This window comes from Acomys minous (assembly GCF_964271855.1).
Source record: "Acomys minous genome assembly, chromosome: 16".
Taxonomy (NCBI): Eukaryota; Metazoa; Chordata; class Mammalia; order Rodentia; family Muridae; genus Acomys; species Acomys minous.
The window spans coordinates 33,718,409-33,739,526 of NC_140498.1; the positions used below are offsets into that span (position 1 = coordinate 33,718,409).

The window sequence follows — 21,118 nt, forward strand, 5'->3', positions numbered from 1 at the left end:
TTTAACTGTTGATGCATGTGATGGGTAAAATTGAGGCGTTTAAAGAATGAAATTACCTTCCACTGTATCCCTCATTTATTGTAGGCAAAGTTGGTTTAAGAGTATGGGAAGCAAGTACCTGCCTCTCTGCCCTAAAGGTGCCTCTCCCTCGGTGCTTTTTAAGTGGCCACAGATCAGGTTACTTTGTTATGAGGCATGTATTCTCTCTTCTGATCCTAAACCCTTATTTCCCAAACTTTGATCTTCAGGGTACTTATCTACTGCCTTTTGCCATCAGTACTTTTACTAACTTACTGTTAAATCAATTCACTATATAGCTTGGGTTTTTTGTTTTTGTTTTGTTTTTTTTTAAGAACAGTGCCAAAAGCAAAAAATGAAGAAAGACTAGAATTGATTGTCATCAATATGAGATATGAATATCCCTTTGAAAATAACCAGAGACTTGCCAGATGGCAGGGACACACACCTTTGATCCCAGCACTTGGGAGGCAGAGGCAGGTGGATCCCTGAGTTTAAATCCAGTCTGGTCTATAAAGCAAGTTCCAGGGCAGCCAGGACTACACCGAGAAGCCTTGTCTCACAAATATATGTTGGTTTTGTTGTTGTTGTTGTTGTTGTTGTTGTTGTTGTTGTTGTTGTTGTTACATAACCAGACACTCACCTTTCCTACCACAGTGATTATCTGCGCCAAGTCGTCATCTTTACTGTTTAAGACTCATTAGGAATCCAACAGTGAGGGCTGGGGCTTTAGCATAGAGCGATTGTCTCTCACATGCAGTCAGGAGGCCCTGTGTTCAATCCCCAGCACTGCAAAACAAAACAAAACAGAAACATCCAACAGCCGACCTGAATGTCCACGCAAAGCCTGGATTCTTAGGGAAATCCAAGTTGAAGTACCTCATCCCATAGAGAATGACAGGATGCCTGTGTGAAAACAGACTCACAAACAGGCTTCAGCTGTCTGGCCAGCATCCAGCAGGGCAAGCCTAATCCTGGCACCTGGTGCTCATCTGATGCTGAAGCCTGCACACCCCACCCCACTCTCAAATACTAAGTATGTACCAGAACGCTGCGCAAATTTGCAAATTACTGAATGCATGCTATCACATTTGTCCACACAGCAGCAATGTGACACAAGTCATATTTTTACCACTATTCCCATGCCAAATATTTTCTCAGTTTTTTTTTTTAAAGTCATCTTAGGAGCTGGTGAAGATGGCTCAGTAGGTAAAGGTCTTTGCCAATGATACTGAAAACTTGATGTTAAAGCCAGGCATAGTAGGATAAGAGGGCTGATCCTAAAAGTTATCTTCAGACCTCCAGACATGTACACACACACACACACACACACACACACACACACACACACACACACCAGTAAATATAATTTTAAATTTTTTAAGTAAAATTAGATACAAAAACAAGTTATCAAAATAGATTTTCCATATGGAGTCCCCCACTCCTGGTCTCTATAAGGTCAACATTTTTAATTTAAATTTAAAAGCCAGAAACTTAAGGCCCATATAATGATTTCAACTGATTTATAGACTTTTTGTTGTTGTTGTTGGTGGTGGTGGTGGTGGTTGTTTTTTTTTTTTTCCCAAGACAGGGTTTCTCTCTGTAGACCTGGCTGTCCTGGACTCACTTTGTAGACCAGGCTGACCTCGAACTCACAAAGATCAGCCTGTCTCTGCCTCCCTAGTGCTGGGGTTAAAAGTGTGCATCACCACACCCAGCTTGATTTATAGACATTTTTTTCCACTTCTGCTTTTCAGACCTGGTTTGCGATCTTGTGCTTTGTTTCACGATCATGGCCCCTTAATACAGTGGGTCACAATCCCTTTTGGGGTGGGGGGGTGGGTCACATGTCAGATATTTACATGATGATGCATAATGGTAGCAAAATTACAGTTAGGAGGTAGCAATGAAATAATTTTATGGTTGGGGGTCACCACAATAAGAGGAGCTGTATTAAAGAGTCATAAAATTGGGTAGATTGAGAACCACTGCCTTGGTCCCTCAGGTCCATCTAACCCATAATAGTTATGTATTCTTCTTGTGTTTCATGGCTTTGACCCATATGAACAGCTCTACCTGGGCAGTTTGTATACATTTCTCAGGTTGGCTCTGCCTGGTATATTTTGTGATTAGATTAAAGTTGTGCATTTTACATACTATATACCCCTCAGTGTATCATATCAAAGATGAATGAAGCTCCTATTCAAATATGAAAAAATGTTAAACATGGTTGTATGAATGTGCATGTCTGCCTTTCTCTCTCAACTTTTTGCTCAGGCAAAATGGGCCAAAGGCCCAACTCCATTGGTATAGAACAGGCTTGTCAGTGACTAGGGCAAATCCCGATCACAAACAACCTTTGAGGCCAAGAAGCTCCAGTGTTAGCAGGGGGTAGACTAGGGCTGATAAAGGAAGGTCATAGGACTAGCAAGGGCAGTTGGTCCTCAGCCTCCTGCAGCCCACAGCAGCATGACCCCTCTCCTGGCTGTGGCCCGCCATCACTTTTCCTTCTTTCTGGATTAAAACACTGCAGATGCCCGGAGCACAAGGTCCACCTTCATCAGGAATCCACAGCACCTTTGTTCTTGCTCTGACAGTTGTACCCTGGATGCCTTGGGTTCTGCCAGTCTGCTAGCGTAGGCAGCCAGCAAACTCAGGCCCTCCTGCCAGGGGGAGAATTTGCCACGTTAGCAGGCACAATTCCCATCACATCCAAGCAACCTGGTATGTGTCCAAGTGACAGAAATACAGATTTACTCTCTTGACCTCACACTGTGCACCCCATGCCCTCAGATGTGCAGCGCAGGCAGCCGTTCCTTGTCTTCTGATAAAAACTGCCAGTCTGCATCAGGCATCTGAAGCTCATCCTTCCGCAGAGCACGGGGACCATCAGCACACATTTACAGAGCACTCATTCTGCACCCCCTACTGTCCTGCGGCTCCCAGGGCCACTGAGGTCAAAGTGGACCTGACCCTCACTAGGAAGGAACACTGACTGCTTCTAATATGACACTACAAGTTCAGTTGAAGGAATTTAACCATGCAAATGCCTATTACATGCGTGCTAGGGGAATACTGGTGCATGAAAAGCCAGAAACACAAGGTGTCCAAAGCAGTCCTGGGTCCTGCTTCCAGAAGCACGTAGAAAACAAGGGGCTCATTATGCCACATTGTAGTGAGAACTTTTGAGTGTCCAGATTTTCCTAAGGAGGAGGTCAGCAAGTCTGTGAAGCACAGAAGAGGAACATTGTAAGCGGCTGAGGCTTTCAGGATCCTTCAACACAGCCTTGGAAATCCCACTGGAGGAGGAAGATGAATATAAGAGATTTATCATACCAGCTGGCCTAGAGAGGGAGACCCAACAGGCCACACCACACAGAGGCCACATGTTAGCAGGGAGGTGACTAGTAGCCCCGGGGAGTGAGATCAAACATGTGGGATAGAGAAGTTGAACCCATGGTCAAGTGCATTTACTGGGAACCCAGCTAGAGCACTGTAGCAGAAGGGGTAAGGGGACCTCAGTGATGACTGGATGCTCACAGGCCACAACCTATAAGGGATGGGCAAGAAAGGCCCACCTTCATCACACAGGTGCATGGGGTAGCCTGGGCGAGGTGCTCACAGCCTCTTTGTGGGAATGCTGTACCTTGAAGAAGAGTTGACAGTTCCTAAAGTTGATTTTTTTTTCCCCTTGTTGTTTTGAGAGACAGTCTCATATAGTCCAGGCTGACCTTGAGCTCCCTGTCTACCTTGAATCTTCTTCCCTCCACATCCTGGCTGCTGAAATTATAGGCGTGCACCCCCATATATGTTCTTTTTAATTGAAGAATATACAGTTTAGTGAGTGTTTATGAAAGCAGCCAGTTAATAAGAAGAGGAAGAGAAAAAAAAATCTTAGAGAAACTACCATGAGGAATGATGTGCCCTGTGACACAGACAGAAACCTGCTCAGATTCCGAGTTTCAGGGAAATGCCATTTATTCCCCCAGCAGTTTGTATCCTTTTCCATCGGTTGGTCCTCTAGACCAGCTATCAACCCACTTCTCATCCAAGTTATGGTTCATCCTCCAGCTTTCCTGCCGTTGCCTTCCTCATGCATGGCTGTTCACTGTTTTAAAGCCATTGTTAGAGGCTGGGGCCTCTGAGCTATTCCTCCTTTTCCTCTTACTTACTTATATTTCAAGTCTTGGCATTGGCTTCGCCTTTCCTAGACTTGTAGGCAGAGGCTCCCTGCTTTTCAGAAGTAAAAGCCGAGGCTGCTGAGCTCTCGGCTTAAACTCCTCCAGCTCCTCTAATGGCTTATTTGGGCTGAACTGGAGGCTCCTACCCACAGTAGGAAGCGTAACAACCCCGAGCCATAGCTGTTAGGTAACGTGAATTTAATAGCTGTTAGAAACGACAACCCCCGCTGCCAAACAGCTGTCAATGGAGGCCCAGAAATGCAACATGCACTGGATCATAAAGGGTTTGTTTGTTTTTGTTTTTTGTTTTTTGTTTTTTTGTCTGTTTGTTTGTTTTCCCTCCTGGGGTAAGGCTCCACTCCTACCCAGTTCTGTGGGACCTTGAAAAGAAGGAGCAAGGGTGTTTCCGTTTCCTCCTAACAGGCAGATGTACCCCCAACTACCCGGTCCCTCTTGGCCACATTCTAGTCCTTTAATAGAGCTGTCACCATGATCATCATCATCACTGACACTCGTTGAGTTCTTACTGTGTGCAGACCACTGCTCTGAAAAGCTGTATAATTGTCACACTGAATTGCCACCAGCCCTGTTGTATGTGATGATTGCCTTAGAGATGAAGAAAACGAGGGACCCAAGAGACTAAGTAACTTGCTATCATTACCCAGATAGAAAGTGTTAGTGCTGAGATTTGAACCAACAGTCAGGTCTAAACTCTTCATGGTAGAGCAGCCATGAGATAGGCCTCAGAAGGCATGAGAGATAACAAAGACCCAGTTTTTGCAGTGTGTGTTATTAGTATGCATAGGGGCTCTGATTTTTAATCTGGTGGGGGGAGGGGCAGAGTGAAGAAAATAAACAAGTGTTTGAGGCTTTACTAAACAGAAATGGTAGAGCCGCAGTTTGAAACCAAAACCATTGGACGCCTACCCTGGTGCTTTGCCATGGCCCCTCCATTACATCTCTCCACCCTGTCTTTGTCTCCGTTCCCAATTTGGCACCCAGGACATAGTATTGCACTTGCTAGGATGTCTGATGCCTTCAAATTAAGGGACAAGGCTAACAAAGTTAAAACATGGCTGGACATGTGACCAGTGTGAGAACACATAGTGCTCATTCGTCAGAGTAATCACGCCTGTGACAGCCAGACCCAGGGTGGGTGGCAGGAGCCTGCACAGGCTAGGGGTAGATAATATAAAAGAAACAAGCGCTTGCAGAAAAGAGACGCTGCTTACTTCACATCTCGTGTGTGCTTTCAGAAAGGTTAAGTGCTAAAAAGCAAAAGCTACATCCGGAGTTGGGATTTGCTTGATTTCACTCTGTGCTCCTTTGTTAACTGTGCCCATTTTGGACGATCACTTGGCCTCCCTGAGCCTCAGTTTTGCTTTCTGTACAACGGGCACAGTTGCCTTGCTGGGAAACATAACATAAGCACTGCCGAGTGTGTAGAGGCATGTCACGCTCCAGAAATGTTGAGTTAATCTGCACAGCAAGGGGAAAATGAGATCACATGACAGGGGCAGATTTGGGGGATGTGACCCTAATGGCCACAGGTGAATGTACTGTGGCCCGATTCCAGGCAAGCCACAGCTCTCTAAGCCCTGACAATGAGCACTGCCAGCAACCTAGACAGGCTGACCCTGTGACTGGCTCATCCCCCTTATCTGCTTTCCTGTCCCCTCTGTTTGACAAAGAGAAAGGACAAGCCTTCAGCTCCTTCCAGACAGCAGGGGGGGCTTCTCCCAACACCACAGAAATACCTCCTTCAGAGCATCCTTGGCAAAGAATCATATTGCCCCTTGCACACTGGCGTCGTTCCCTCATGAAATGTACTCCGGTCCCACTTAGCCTCCCTCGGTTGCTTCTGCTTCCCTCTGCCACCCCTGAATGCAGATGAGCCCAGATCACGGCTGCTGCCCCCAGAATATTCCACAGCCTGTTGCAGCTTAACAACCCAGTCCTTCCCCCTCCTCCCTCCCACCCCGGGGGGGGGGGGGGGCTAAAGAAGCAACTGCGCAAGGATTTCTTGGCAGCTAAGACCCAGGAGGAGGGGCTGGAAGCAGGTGTGTACCCAGAACATGTTCTGCAGCAAGTGACTGAGCAGCCATACTGAGCAAAGTCACGTTTGGCAGACTAGTACAAGGATAAGTGCTACCACATATCAAAGATGAACCACATCCCGCCACCGCGCAGAGTGCTTCTCATGAATGATGTGCCTTCTTTCTCTCAATGCGCGTTATCTTTATTTCACAGCTAAGGGAACTGGATCTCAGGAAAGACAGGCGAGGGTGTTTGGGAGGTTTATTTATTTGTCTTTTTTTTTTTTTCTTTTGTGAGACAGGATCTCACTCGATAGCCCAAGATGGCCTAGAACTTACTATATAGTCATGTTTCAAACTGGTGGCAATCCTCCTGCCTCGCCCTTCCAAGTGCTAGGATATCAGGCATTTGTCACTATGCCCCCGACCCCCACCCCACCCCACCCCACCCCACCTCCGCCCCACCCCTACCCTCTTTCCAGGTGATGTTTTATAAATACTCTCTGCCACTTGTTTAGTGATCCCCAAATGTGGAACCTTGTTGAATCATCTCAGCACACGAGCTACTGGGCACTAGGCACAGTTTCTAATTCAGTAAATCTGTAGCCTCCAGAGCGAGTTCCCAGAGTTCCCAGCGGGAGGGCAGACCTTCTGGCAGGTGACTCACACTCATTCAAGGTTGAGTATGAATCTGGCTCACGCTGGAACTCTGCTGAGACTGCCCAAGGAGACCCGGATGGATCCCCCTGCCCCCCCCCCGTTACTTTGCTTTTGAAACAAACCACAAACAGCTTCTCTCTCTCCCTCTCTCTCTCTCTCTCTCTCTCTCTCTCTCTCTCTCTCTCTCTCTCTCCAAACCACTTGGTTTAGCAGAAGAGTTCCAGAAGACAGGGTCTTTAATCCCAGGGAGGAGAATGGGGCCCAATGGGTTAGAAGAAGCCCCATTGTTTCAGAACGAAACACAGGAAACAATCGAGTCTCTGGAAAGGATGTAGGCTGGGTTGGGGGACAGATAATCTACCCTGTAACCAGTTGGAACAATTTTCTCCTAATGAAAATAATAGTAATAAAATAATATCTATTGATTTCTTACCATGAGCCAGGTCCCACCAGCATTATTTCATTTTTTTCAATTTCCACAAGAACTCTATCGCGTCGTGGTCCAGGAGTCTCACCTCCCTTTAAAGTTAAAATAAACTTAAAGTGTCTGGTCACACAACTGGGGGGTTGGGGGGGGTGGGGGGAAAGAGACAACAGGAAACTCAGCCTAGTTCACAAGCCAGCTCCGCGCAGAGTCCCTCTGCCCTGCCCTGCTGTAGAGACAGGTGTACAGAGCTTTCCAAAGCGCCTGCGGGACACTCTCAAGCTAGTGGATGGTAGGGCACAGTGAAGCTGCAAGTTTATCCTAACGCTTCCACCCCAGCAAGAGGGAAAGCAGCTTCTCCGTGGACTTGCATGGCATAGGCGCTTGATATATATGCCAACGAACTTAAATATTCATTATGTAAGCAGCGATATTGTCACAGATACACGCCCCCTTGGACTTTTTTTTTTTAAGCAGCTTAAGTACTTATCGATTGAGAACTTTTAACTCTCAAAATGGAGGCGTCTCCATATCTCTACAGGTATTTTAAATGAATTGAATTAATCATAGGCTTAAAAGTCTCTTGCGGTCTTCGTTAACTTCCCTGGGTTTAATTAAAACATCTGTGCACTTTTAATTTATCGATTCATCCAACTCATATGTCATGTTTTTAACACACCCCAGCATGCTCTGCATCATTTTTTAACCCGATTTCCACTTAACTAAAGCAATTAAATTCACCCCGGATTAATTAAAGCATCCATACTTTCGTGCTTAAGTCAGCGTGTGCTGGTTTCCCCACATGGCTCCTGAATGTCAGAGATTTGACACACCTGATGAGTTTTTTGTCCTTCTGGTAATTCTTCCCTGAGTCGCTTTCTTGCTTAAATGTGCCATTTGACAGAACAGGGGAATGAGGAAGTTGGGTCTTCAGAAGCTGCCCCACCCCCACCCCTATAAGCCAGAAGGCACCTTCTGCCTTCTTTTCACTGAGAGACCTGCTGCATGCTCCCCCATCCCCCGCCCCCATCCCACCTCCCCAGCCCCCACCCCCCCTCCCCACCCCCACCCCCCACCCCCTCCACCCCCCCATATTCACACACTGAGTGTCAGAAGAATCTGGGCACTTTTTCCTCTTTAATTCCAATTTCCAATTTTCCCATTCTCTTTCGTATGCAATGCTTTTTATTGCTCTTAGCATTTTGAATAGTGGAGCCAAGTAGGCTGCTGCACTAGGCAGGGCCTGTGTATAGTGACACAGCATTTTTCGGAGTGTTAGCTGGCATTCCCACCCTCCACCAACTGAACGCCACAGAGCTCAGCACTTCCAGGCAGTGAATGGCCTTTTAATTTTACTACCAGTTTGAGAAGCCTAGAATTACATCTCAGTAGTATTTGTACTTATATGTAATTGTTAAAGAAACTGAGTATCTTTTATATTGGCAAGCTGTATTATTTCCGATGCAGATTTCATACACTTTCCCATTTGCCTGTCTCTTTGTATTGATTTATAAAGTTCCTTGCCCATGTTAAATAGTACATTCTGTTCTGTAAAACACGTTAAGATCTGTCTTCCAAATATTGCTTTTGACCTGGTTTGGTTTTAGGCTGGTATCTGCTGTCAAATAGATTTGAATTTTATGCAATCAAACTTAATCGCTCTTCCTTCTTCGTGGTTTCTAGAAAGTATTTCTTTTATATCTCCTGAAGAAAATAAGATTACTCTTCAATGTTGGGGAGAGGTTGGGGGTTTTGTTGTTTTGTTTTGGAGTTTTTTTGGTGGGTTTTCCTTTGGTTTGGTTTGGTTTGGTTTGGTTTGGTTTGGTTTGGTTTGGTTTTGGTTTTTTGAGACAGGGTTTCTCTGTGTAGCCTTGGTTGTCCTGGACTTGCTTTGTAGACTAGGCTGGTCTTGAACTCATAGAGATCCACCTGCCTCTGTCTCCTCGAATGCTGGTATTACAGGCATGCACCACCACCACCACCCCCAGCCTCTTCAATGTTTTTTTTTTTTTAATATTTCAACTCCTTACATTGTATTTAGACTTTATTTTTGGTACAGAGAACAGTAAGAGTCAACTTGGTTGTACAGCAAATGCCACTTACAGGGATAGCTAAGTGAAACCTGTTTTGCCTAACCCTATTTGCGGGGGGAGGGTTGTTTTGTTTTGTTGCTCCTTGAAAGAAAGTAGAGTGCTGGTTTTGGTGTTGGGAGCCTCAGCTCCATGACCCAAATGTTGTATTGTCAATTGCTCTGGTGGGATGGGGTGTCCCCTCCCTCCCATCTTTTTTTTTTCCTGCCACCAAGCCTATCTGCTTATAGTATTTGGCTACCTGTCTGTCCATAGTTGCTGACTTGTTGGAAGTGAAGGCAAGCAGTGCACACTGCAATTTTACCTAAGAAGCAGCTAGGGTCTGTTCTGTTCTGAAGCCTCCTTTTCTAGAGTAGTTTCAAGTGGATTTGTAGCACTAGGCCAGTGCTACACACCTGTAATCCCAACTTTCAGGTGACTGAGACAGAAGGCTGCAAGTTTGGGGCAAGCCTGGACTACATAGTGAGTGCCAAGCTAACCTGGCCTATAGATGAAACACTCTGCCCAAAATAAATAAAGGAATAAAAAAAAATAACTTAACCAGATTGCAAATCACTTCTAACAGTGCGTTCCCTGAGATTGCCTCCCTACAACTAATCCAGCTCCCAGATGGCTGTCAGCTGTAGCCATCTTGTCCCTCCGTTTATCTGACGACTCCCCCTGCCACACACACACACACACACATAACCCCTCCATTCCCTTTGAGTATCCTCTCCACTGAAAGTGGCAGGTAGACACGGTTTGTTTTTCTTAAAACACCAATGAGTGGTTGGCCCAGTAACTGCCTAACAAGTAAATCACACTGATAATTCATCTCCTGCCTTCCAGAGAAACTGGGAAGGGACAACCAGAGCTTGATCACTGAAAGAAGCTTTACACCATTTAGGTGAATCTAAATAGTGTCTTTTTTTTTTTTTTTTTTTTTTTTTTTTTTGTCATCTGCCTGTTAACTTGTCAGTCGTTAGTGGCAGCGGTAATTTATTTTTCTTCCACGGGTGTCTTAAAGCTTCCATTTGCTAGATTTAGTAAAACAGGAATAGTCAATTTGTACACACATTTTAATTAATTTCAAATAGAAGCTTGAATGCACAATATCCTGCTCCAGGGAAGCCCAGGGAAAAGGGGGTGGGGGGGAGAAAGAGAGAGACAGGAAGATGGAGCATCTCAGATATGGTTTCTGACCAGTCAGGACTGGGATCAACTCACACCCAGATAGGACCACAAAGGAAGCACACAGGCCCTCTCCATTGGAGCTATCTGGCACTCTCTTTTTTTATCATGAGGGTAGTGCGTTTGCATACACGCTCATGTGTGCATGCACATACACAATGGCATGTGTATGAGAACTATAGCACTTTTTAAATCATATCAGCAACCCCCACCCCCACCCCCAGTAAGGTTGGAGATCCACTTTGGAAGATCACAGAGCATTCATTGCTTGTCTAGCAGGGGTCAGCTCCTCCATTGATTGCTGGCTCATGTTATTTCACCTCCCCCACCCATCCTCTCTGAGACAGGTTTTAAAGGGGACACTGAATACCCAAGAACTTTAGTCACCCTTTCCAAATCCCACAGGTGGCACATGAAGACTAGCCACTGAACCTGGGGCTTTCTGCCACCGGAATCTTTGCCCATTTCAGTCACACTTTGTGCTATTTTCTTGGTGAGATATGGAGTCCAAGTAATGCTCCTGCCCAGTCTGAAAACCATAATGGTCGTTGTGTGATCACAAAAAAAATTAAAATAAAATACAAGTAGTTGTTTATGTAAGAAGTTCCCAGTTCCTACTTAGCTTCTCCAGCGTAGACCACTGAGCCACACATTCTGAGTCTGAGGCCCTGGCATGAGTTATGTCTGAGAATCAATTACAGGAGGTGTTCCTGGCTTCCATGCTACACACCCAGTGACCTCTTGCAGGCTTCATTCTTTGTTCCAGTAGCAGTGCACTCCTTGGGTTTCACTCTTCTTATCAGTCCCTTTGGCATCAGCCATGCCCATGAGCGCCCTGCTTTCCAGCAGCCAGCAGCATCTTGCATTCCTGACCACACTCCCAGCAAGCTTGCATCAAACAAATTGAGAAAAGGCTACATTTAGGAACACTGTGACCTGGCTCTTTTTCCCTTTTTCCCTAAGTAATTTAAGTAGGTCACATTTTAAACTTGATTTCCCAGGCATCTGACTTTATGTAAAACCCGATTCTTATTTTCTAGACAGTTCTATTTTTTTCCCCACCACTTGGAGTTTGTGCAGAAGAAAAAGGAGAAAATAATCCTTCCTTTCATCAACTAATATAGACAGTAATCGTTCGCGTCCTCCCCTACCTGTGGGAGTAAGAAAGGTGCTGGGAGGCACCAGTGGCGCTGACCTGAGGTCACCTTGTCGTCCATCCATGTAGCCCATCCAATATGTGGTATACAGATCAGAAACTGTCTGGGAAGACTATACATTGCACGGATGCATTTCTCACTGCTTCTTATTTCAGGCCTGAGGGTGGATGTGGGGGCGAGAAACAAAGCATATTCTAGTCTTCCTTCTGGCGATCCTTCCACGTGACCCAGATCAGAAACGACAAGTAGGTTTTCTCTGGAATGCCAGCTCAGGCCCCTGTCAGGTCTTAGCCTGGGTGTTTCGATGGTTTTCAGGTTCTTCCTAGGCTCAGGAGGAGATGCTATGGTCTATTAATGATGTCTGCACAGTTACAGACGAGGGGATAAGAGTCTGCTCGCACACATTTGCGTCTCTGCCCTGGAGTTTAGCATGAATCCTAGATGAACCCATGTGGAACAAACTTACTTTGTCTCCAAGTCTTTCTCAAAACCTCAGAAGAGTCCACCATGTCTCTTGCTCGTTCACATATGCACAGTCCCAGTTTGGGGTCGCAAGCTCTTTCCTCTGCCTTCTCCAAGACAATCAGTATGTCTAGTAACTACAGAATCCCCTGCCTAACATCCTAAGTGCAAGAAGCGTGGGGCCTCCATTCAGAAAGGTTCATCTGAATTCCGCGTGCGTCTTCCGTGTCATTTGAACTCATCCCTCTCCAGATACTTCATAAGGATAAGAGTTTTGGAAATAATATCCCCCAACACTTTCAACAACTACCCTCTTATAAAGTATTTGGAAAGATAATAGCTCATCAATCACACGCCAGCCATCGAGATGCTTTGTTTCAAATCAGTTTGAAATTGAGGGGAAAATTCTTTGTGTTTGCAACATGAGGCCTATTTAAGGCATTGTCCTTTCTCTGTCTTTCATAAGTACTCTTTAGTGCTTTCCCATAAATCCTTGCTTATCAAGGATGCAGGGAAGCTTTTGCCCAAGCCAGTCGACAGTGTAGAATCCAGCACTGGTAGGAAATCAGTTGTCCTGAGGCTTACCATGCCCCTGGGAGGTCAGATACTCACAGAGGGAAAGGTGATGGCTGGACCATGACCACAGAAGGGAGGAGTTAAGCGGGATGAGCCATGGACTATTTCAACTGAATACTCATTCTGCTCTGGAATGGTGAGGTCCCCTAGTTTTGTATGTACGCATCAGCCACGAAGAATTCACGGAACCTGGGCTTAAGATCCCAGACACCCTCAGTAGCCACCGAGATGCCTATAGGGGTCATATCTGAAGGTCTCTTCCTGCGCTAGAAGTGGGGGCAGCCGGAGAAACATTCCATTTAGAAGACCAATTGGAAATAATGGCTTTATTGCAGATCACTCATGATATGGGAAGTCTAAAGCCTGAAGGAGCCCTCTAAAATCCCCTTATAAACAAACCCTGAACATGAGAAGTGGTCCAATTAAGGCCAACTTAAACTAGAGGCAACGGCATCCCAGTCTGTCCCCACAGTTTTCAGCCTTGATCCCATACACAAAGGCAAGTGGTCGCGATTGCTTCAGATGGCCTACCTTTGGTCAGCTTGCTCCTACTCTTGTTTCTTTTAATAAGCCAGGCTTGTTTTATCTTTGTAGTTTAATGCATGCGCTCTTCTTTTAAGAGGATACACTTGTTTCTTCATGGCATAGGTAACAAGCTGAGGTAGAGAGAGATGCATTGGCACAAATGTGTCCAGAAGAGTAGTCAGCTTATCTGACGATAAAATAATGAGTAAAATACAACCAGACTCCTGGTCTTGGCAGCATCTATAACAGCATGGCTTTCTTAAGAGCATAGCTGTAAAGTTTGTTAACCTGGGTTCCAGTGGGGTCCTTGCTTGTGAGCCTTGTGAAAACAGAATGATGACATCCCCAGCCAGAGCCCCTAGTGCATGGTGGAATCCTGACCATAGCTGCCCCTCACAGGGTGGTTGTGATCATTAAATCAGGAAATGCACAATGCATATGCTGTGCCTGGCCATGCATAGGCAGGAGCCACTGACAGCAATGACAGGCTTTGGTGTTTTGCACTTCAAGGTGACTACACACGTCTGTGGCTAAGTCCTGAGCCTACAAGGTTGTATGCAAAACCATTGTGCTAGACAGACCCAACCCTTTAGATGTCGCTCCCCAGTGACCTGGTGTTGTCTTTGATTTTTTTCAGCTGCCTGCCCTGTCCTGTGCAGCGGGAATGGACAGTATTCCAAAGGAACATGCCAGTGCTACAGTGGCTGGAAAGGTGCCGAGTGTGACGTGCCTATGAACCAGTGCATTGATCCTTCCTGTGGAGGCCATGGCTCCTGCATTGATGGGAACTGCGTGTGCGCTGCTGGCTACAAGGGCGAGCACTGTGAGGAAGGTAAGCAGGGAGAGTCACTCAGCAGGTCAGCTGCAAGGGAGCTGTGCAGGACTTGATCTTGACCAGATAACCCAGCACTGGACTCCCTGGGTTGCAAAGAAAACTTCACTCAGATCTTTTTGCACCCAAAACATCAAACCCCTGGGCTTTGGTAAACTTCTTTATTTGTAGAATAGAAAAGACCTATGAAAATGGTTCAGAAAAAGAATGGTTTAGCTTTACCTTTATATACAGACATTAGCTACTTTTCTCCTGCTCCTTGGGTTTTCGCTTTCAATTGTTCTCTGCTTCTGATTGGTCTGTCTCTCTGTCTGTCTGTCTGTCTGTCTTCTCTTTCCTGTATTCTTCTTCCTCCTTGCTTTCCCTCCCTCCCTCAGATTTTTCTGAAAGTATGTATTTATTTATATGTTCTCTCTCTCTCTTTCTCTCTCTCTCTCTGTCTCTCTCTCTCTGTCTCTGTCTCTGTCTCTCTCTCTGTCTCTCTCCCTCCCTCTCTCTCTCTCTCTCTCTCTCTCTCTCTCTCACACACACACACACACACACACACACACACACACACACACACACACACACACACACACACACACACACACACACATGACCACTGTGTGGTCACAGTTTGCAGGAGTTGGCTCTTTTATTTGACCATGTAGGTGCTGGGGGCTGAACTTGGGTCATCCGCCTTGGCATTAAGCAACGCTACCTGCTGCACCATCTTGCCAGGCCACCTGCCCCAGATCTAATCCCCTCTTCTCTTCTGCCCCATTTAAAGTCCTCTAATTGAGACTTTCTAGAACTGTCTAGAGAAAAGAAACTAGGATTCCTAAGCCCCGTTCTCACCCTCACAGCTGGCTTCTTGATGTTATGATTTGGTTTCTGTCTTTTTGGTAACCTAAGGCCCACGCACATCTCTGTAAATATTTCAACAAAGCCTCCTATCCTCAGAGAGCAGGCAGGCTTGGAAGACTATAGAGATGTGAATCATTTTGAGACCCCCACCTACAGCAAATCAGAGGAACAAAGCTATGCAGGGAGGGCCTAGGACTTGATGCTGTCCTCCCTTCTCTCGCCAGAGCCATGACAGTGCCTTACCCTTAGCTACACCCTGGAGGTTTCCCTTGTAAAAAAAAATCTCCCATTTCACTTTGTCTACAACTGTGGCATCAAAAGAATCAGCTTCTATGATATTATTCTTCCACAATGTTTCAATATATCCATAATAATATCCTTAGTGTCACCCAAAAGTCTGACTTCTGGACCTCCCCTTGCTCGATTCGCTAAACATTTTTCCCTCTATTATGAAAGGAAGTCTCCCTGTGTTTTTCTTTTCTTTCTTTTTTTTTTTTTTTTTTTAATCATATAACCAAATTGGAAGTTAGGGTGGAGGAAACACTGATTTAATAACTCTGCTGGAAAGGTTAAAGTTTCTGAAGATGAACAGATTACAGGAGGCAAAGCTGCATTTGCTGACAACATGGGAGAGATCAGTAATATGACAGGAAAGGTTAAAACCACCTTCTACATCCAGGGCTGGTCAGTAGCAAAGTACAGGGACAAGGTGTTGCCAGTCTTGGGGCATATTTTTTTCTCTGCAAGAAAGATGGTGTACGAGAAGAATGTCAAGGAATCCCCCGACTTTCTTACACCCCCAGGCAGTCCTATGCAAATGCTCAGAGCGAAGCAACCATACAATGAAGCAAGTGAACCACACATAGTGTTGTGGGCAGATGTGATCTCCCCTATTGATCTCTGTTACCCCCAAAAGAATGAAGGGAGGTGATGTACACACTGTTTTCAAAAGAGGAAATGGAGACAGAAAGTCTGAGTCAGCACTTTTCCTTCCTTCCATTTAGCTTTTTTTTTATTTCTGATATTCATCACAGTCATAGCATTTGCATGCTTTCCCCAAATGGCATAGCAATGAAACCAATAGTTGCCATCCTCTTTTTTTTTGTTTTGTTCTGTTTTTTGGGGGGGGTTCTGTATAAACACTGTTCTACTATTAACAAATCTGTGCAAGGAAATGAAAAGACGTCTTCTTGAGGTACAGCATGGTGATGTCTCGGGAAGTGGGGCGGAGACAAGAGCAGAACTGACAGGTTAGTTTAAGTTGGCCATGTTTTCATGTCAGTTTCATGGTTGAGTCATTTTTCAATGACATTTAACTTCATAAATGTAATTCATGGTTCTTCGGGGGTTCAAAGTACATATTGTTTGTAAAACTCTTTTGACCTCCTTTTCCATCCTTGGGGATAGAAATGGCATTCATAACCCTTTTTGTCAAATATACAGAGGACCCCAGACCAAATGAGTTCTAATGATTTCAGCTTCAAGGAGCTAGTGCTTCAAGGGACAGGGTACTTAACTGAGCAAGGCCAATGTCCTCCTTTTAACTGTTCCTATTTATAAAGCTTCGTAAAACCACAGGGTCTCTCCTGCCAGATAATGACCTTAAAAACGTGACCAAAAGACCGACTGATAGAATTGGAACCAAATTTAAAATTCACAGTAAAAACCATTCCCCTTAAAATGTGAATTTGGTCATTCCATCAGCCTCTGTAATTACAGAGCACAGAGGGCATATTTACTGATACCACTGACCAGAGAAAATGTTGGCTCGTATTTCTAGACGCTATAAATGGCCTTTTTGATGACATTCTAGTACTGGGGTAATAAATCTCCGTGGACTTCCCTCCTTTCTTCTTACCATAATTCAGGACAGAAAAGGGAGCTAATACGTCCGGCAGAAAAATCTGTCTCTCTCTCTCTCTCTCTCTCTCTCTCTCTCTCTCTCTCTCTCTCTCTCTCTCTCTCTCCTCCCCTTTCTCCTCCTTCTCCTCCTCCTCCTCTCCATCTCTGTCTTTCCTTCTCCCTCTCTCCCTCCCCTCCTATCTTCTTCCTCCTCCCCCTCCCCCTCTATGTGTCTGTGTGTATATGTGTGCATCTAATGTCATTATCTCTTATATTTTATTGTTTCATCATTTTAAGGAAAAGGCTATGATACATTTTTAAAGTCTCTTGTCTGATGGTACTTCACTAAACACTTAAGATTGTTAATTATAGGCCGAGAGCATTATTAGGAAATAATACACAACGTATTTTGTGGGTATTTTGATTTTGTCTTAGAAATGGAGATAGCATTTAAAAAATTTAAAAAAAAAAACTAAAGTGCAAGGTCTCCTTTAGGAGAAGAATATGAACATGATTGGTGTATGAGTAAGTTCATGTATTGCCAATGCTAAAATCCTTGTTTTCAAAAGCAAGAAATAACACCAGGTGGATGTAGTGGTACACACCTGAAATACCAGCATCTGGGAGGCTAAAACAGAAAGATTGCAAGTTTAAGGCTAGCCTAAGATACATAATGAGTTCTACTGGCCTGTAAATCATAGCAAAACTCTGTGTTGAGAGAGTGGGAAGGAGAATAGAGAGAGAGAAAGAGAGAGAGAGAGCATAATCAGTCCTGGCCATATACTCTGCTAAAGGCTCAGCTTATAGCAGTCAGTCATTTGTTCCTTTGTAAACACAACATGCACCCTCACCCATGCCAGGGCGAAAACACTTTAAACAGCACATAACACCTTCATAAACATTCTTTATGTGTTTAAACCCCACTTCAAGCATATGCAGATATGCTCTACTCTACTGTATTGGACCAATGTGAAGGTATCAAAGGGCTCGCATCACCCAGAGTTCAGTTCCCCCAACCGTAACGGGTTCCATTCTAAAGTGACTGTAACAATTTTAAGTAATATTATGAGCATCTATAACTAATAAGAAATGACTGAACTTCACTTTCTGGGGGAAGAAAAAGTCACTGTTTCCCCCATGGGCTCAAACAATTTGGAACTGGCTTCCATAAATTATATATTCCTGAAAAAGTATTCAAATGGAATTCTCTTCTTAATAGTGGAAATAATTTTTGCCTCAAGAGAGGGATCATTTTAGAGAGCTTTTGGGAACACTATGATTTCTAATAAATCCATAGTCCTTGAGTCTGACTCCATCAAGACCAGAGTTTATGACACAGATCCTTTAAATGAGGTCATACCTAGACATGTCAATGTATTGTCAATACTAAAACTTATAGGACCATCATTTTGTGTGAAAGAAAGAAAGAAAGAAAGAAAGAAAGAAAGAAAGAAAGAAAGAAAGAAAGAAACCAAACATGAATGGTAGGGAATGAGTTCCTATCTAGAGGGACTCCAAAGAGTGGCCATCTCAGGACTAAGGGACCAAACGTCTTGCAAATTTCCATCTTGACACTTGGCAAAGAGAGATGACAAAAATATCATCTGAGGAGTTGAGCCACAAAGTGGCACAAATACACATCGAGATAGAATTATTGCCAGAATGTCCCAAAAAAGTCACAAGTGAAAATGTAAAGCTGACTGTGTCTCACCCCAGGAGATGACAGAAGTGACACTTCAGTGTGGGCCACCAGGCCTGGTTTCAAATGATGGAAAATGTTTGTCTCTCTCAAATAAGAATTCAACAGTTCCACCCTTTCCTGCTCCACAAGGCAACAACTGAGCCCTCTGCAAAAGCCCCATTCCCCATCCTAAACCATTTTACACCAAGCTCGCTTCTCCACATGCCATGGGAACCTTCCCTAGGACCCTCTGAGGGAGCTAGTCTGCCTGTTGAAAGACCTGTCTATCTAGCATGCAAACTGAATAGATGTCTAAGCTTTGATGTCCCCATATTAAACCTTCCATCCTCCATAACTGCCCCTAGCAGGTTGCCCTTGCTTTGACTTGATTCAGTTCCATTTGATGTGTAGCCACTCAGATCTTGAGGGCAGCCAAGGAATCAGACCATGAAACACACAGGGACCGTAATGCAAGGAATCTACTATGAGCTTTGCCCAATAGGCAGTCTTGGGGATGGACGTTGTCATAGCTGATAACACTGGCCCATCCACACCGGTGGGAAGGCCACCCTCTGATCAGTCACACACACCCAACTCTCACCTCTTGCACTCTGCACCCTCGCTAACTCCCTCAATAGGTGTGTGCTCAGCGAGAAAAACTAATTTTAAACCTAGCCTAAGTGAAACTTAATTAGGAAAGTGACTCATTTAAGAGTTCTGTGGGTTTTCTTTTTAATCTTTCGTTCCCTTTTTGAAATCAGGGACTCGTGAGGTTAAAATGAGAGTCTGTGCTCTCTCTTAGAGAGAGGGTAATTGGGCTTGGCCATACATGCAGAAGACACCACATGCATTCCCTGAGCCTGCTGTGGAGCAGTCAAGATTGAAGGTTGGAAAGTGCAGCATACAAGAAATGGGATGGCATACCTTTCTGCCTATGAAGCTGATTCTTGATAACTGTCCCTGAGGAATCCCTTTGGGTCTCTTGTGTCCTCTTTACATTTTGAGACTTGGTATTCAAACACATAAAAAGCCCCTTTTTATGGCTGCCAAGAGACCACATGAGACACCTAGGCGCTTCCATTTCCTTATGCGGGTAGGAGTCCATGCCTTGTTGGCCCCTTCTTCATCAGTGACCAGTGTTTCTCTTCTTGTTGCAGTGGATTGCTTGGACCCCACCTGCTCCAGCCATGGTGTCTGTGTGAACGGAGAGTGTCTATGCAGCCCTGGCTGGGGTGGACTCAACTGTGAGCTGGCGAGGGTCCAGTGCCCAGACCAGTGCAGCGGGCATGGCACTTACCTCCCCGACTCCGGCCTCTGCAGCTGCGACCCGAATTGGATGGGTCCCGACTGCTCCGTTGGTAAGCCAAGAGTTCCTCTCCTCAGTTTCCCACACTTGAAGCTTGTGTTTCATCCCATTCTGGGTGGATAGAGATCTCATCTTTACACTCAGCTTGGGACAAAAGGGACTGTGCTCAGACCTATGGTGCCTTTCCCATTCTTGTCTCCTGGAGTTTGTGGTCTTTGAGAATGAAAAGAAAAATCAAATGATTGTGTTGGTTTCTGTCCCTCTTTGGTTCCATCACCACAAATGGATGACGGGCCCAGGGGGGATACTTCTGCTTGCGTTATAGGTTTTTCTTATGTACACTCCCTTAAGGTAGCAGAAAACAAAACAGAACAATTCAGTCCCAGACAAACAGAATAGAATGTCCTATAAAACAGAAAAGAGGCTCCCTCGGGGTGTCGTGTGAACATGTTATAGAGCTCTGCAGTTCTCCAGTGACAGGAAAATAATGAAGTTATGCTGTATACTTTATTTTCCTAAAATTAAGAGTATGTGTCTTACTTCCCAAGTGACCTTTAAAAAAAAATGGAATAGTTCAACAGTTCAAGCCGGTCCCAACCTTCCCAAGAAAGGTTCTGTTCACTGACGAGTGCCTATGCAAGCAAGCCATCACTGTGTCGCCCCCTTCCTTGGGGGTGCTGAGACAGCTGTCAGATTGCCATGGCAATCAGAAAGGGAAGAGATGCGAAGCTTTGCCTACAATGAGGGAAGTAATGAGTCTTTCATTCCAAAAAGGAAAGGAAAGGAGTCAGCCCACTCACCTCTGGCTTCATCTGCTGGTGGTCCTGGCAAAGTTCTGCAGGGGGGTGGGGGTGGGGCGGGAGATGCAGCGCCCTGGCCCCAAGTCCCAACTAATTGTACTTGCAGACACGGTGTGACTTTGAGCAAGTCACTGCCCACCCCACCCCACCCCCGTGTAGTTCCCCCTCCCCTGGCATGACGAGCCATGCCTCCCTCAGTGGGCTGTTGTAAGGATGAATGCCTGGCACGTGCTTGTCCTCGCGTGATAGGTTTGGAACGCCAGAGTGAATATATCTGTCTGTCTGTCTCCTCTCCACTATCCCCCCACATAAGACTTTGAGCTCCTTTGAGAAAGAGGCTGTGCAAGTGCAGCATCATTTACAGTGGTTATCTTTGCCATAGAGTGCTGATCTGGGGAACATGTGGGTCTACAGGCACTGTGAGGACAGAACAGCAAGGACCCCAGCAGGCTTCAGGCTCTCAGTGAGGAAGAACCCCAGCTGAACAGGAAGTCAGATTCCACCAGCTA

The 21,118-nt window shown here is 45.3% G+C and overlaps 1 protein-coding gene across 21 annotated transcripts in view; it reads left to right on the plus strand.

The window, feature by feature from the left end:
* The window catches only part of TENM2 (teneurin transmembrane protein 2), a 1,331,021-nt gene that overhangs the window by 1,178,137 nt on the left and 131,766 nt on the right, over positions 1-21,118 (plus strand). For all 21 annotated transcript variants that reach the window (XM_084761228.1, XM_084761214.1, XM_084761230.1 and 18 more), the window contains 2 exons: positions 13,937-14,131; positions 19,661-19,861. In XM_084761228.1, the coding sequence (XP_084617354.1) occupies positions 13,937-14,131; positions 19,661-19,861 (396 nt within the window). The remainder of the gene's footprint in view (positions 1-13,936; positions 14,132-19,660; positions 19,862-21,118) is intronic.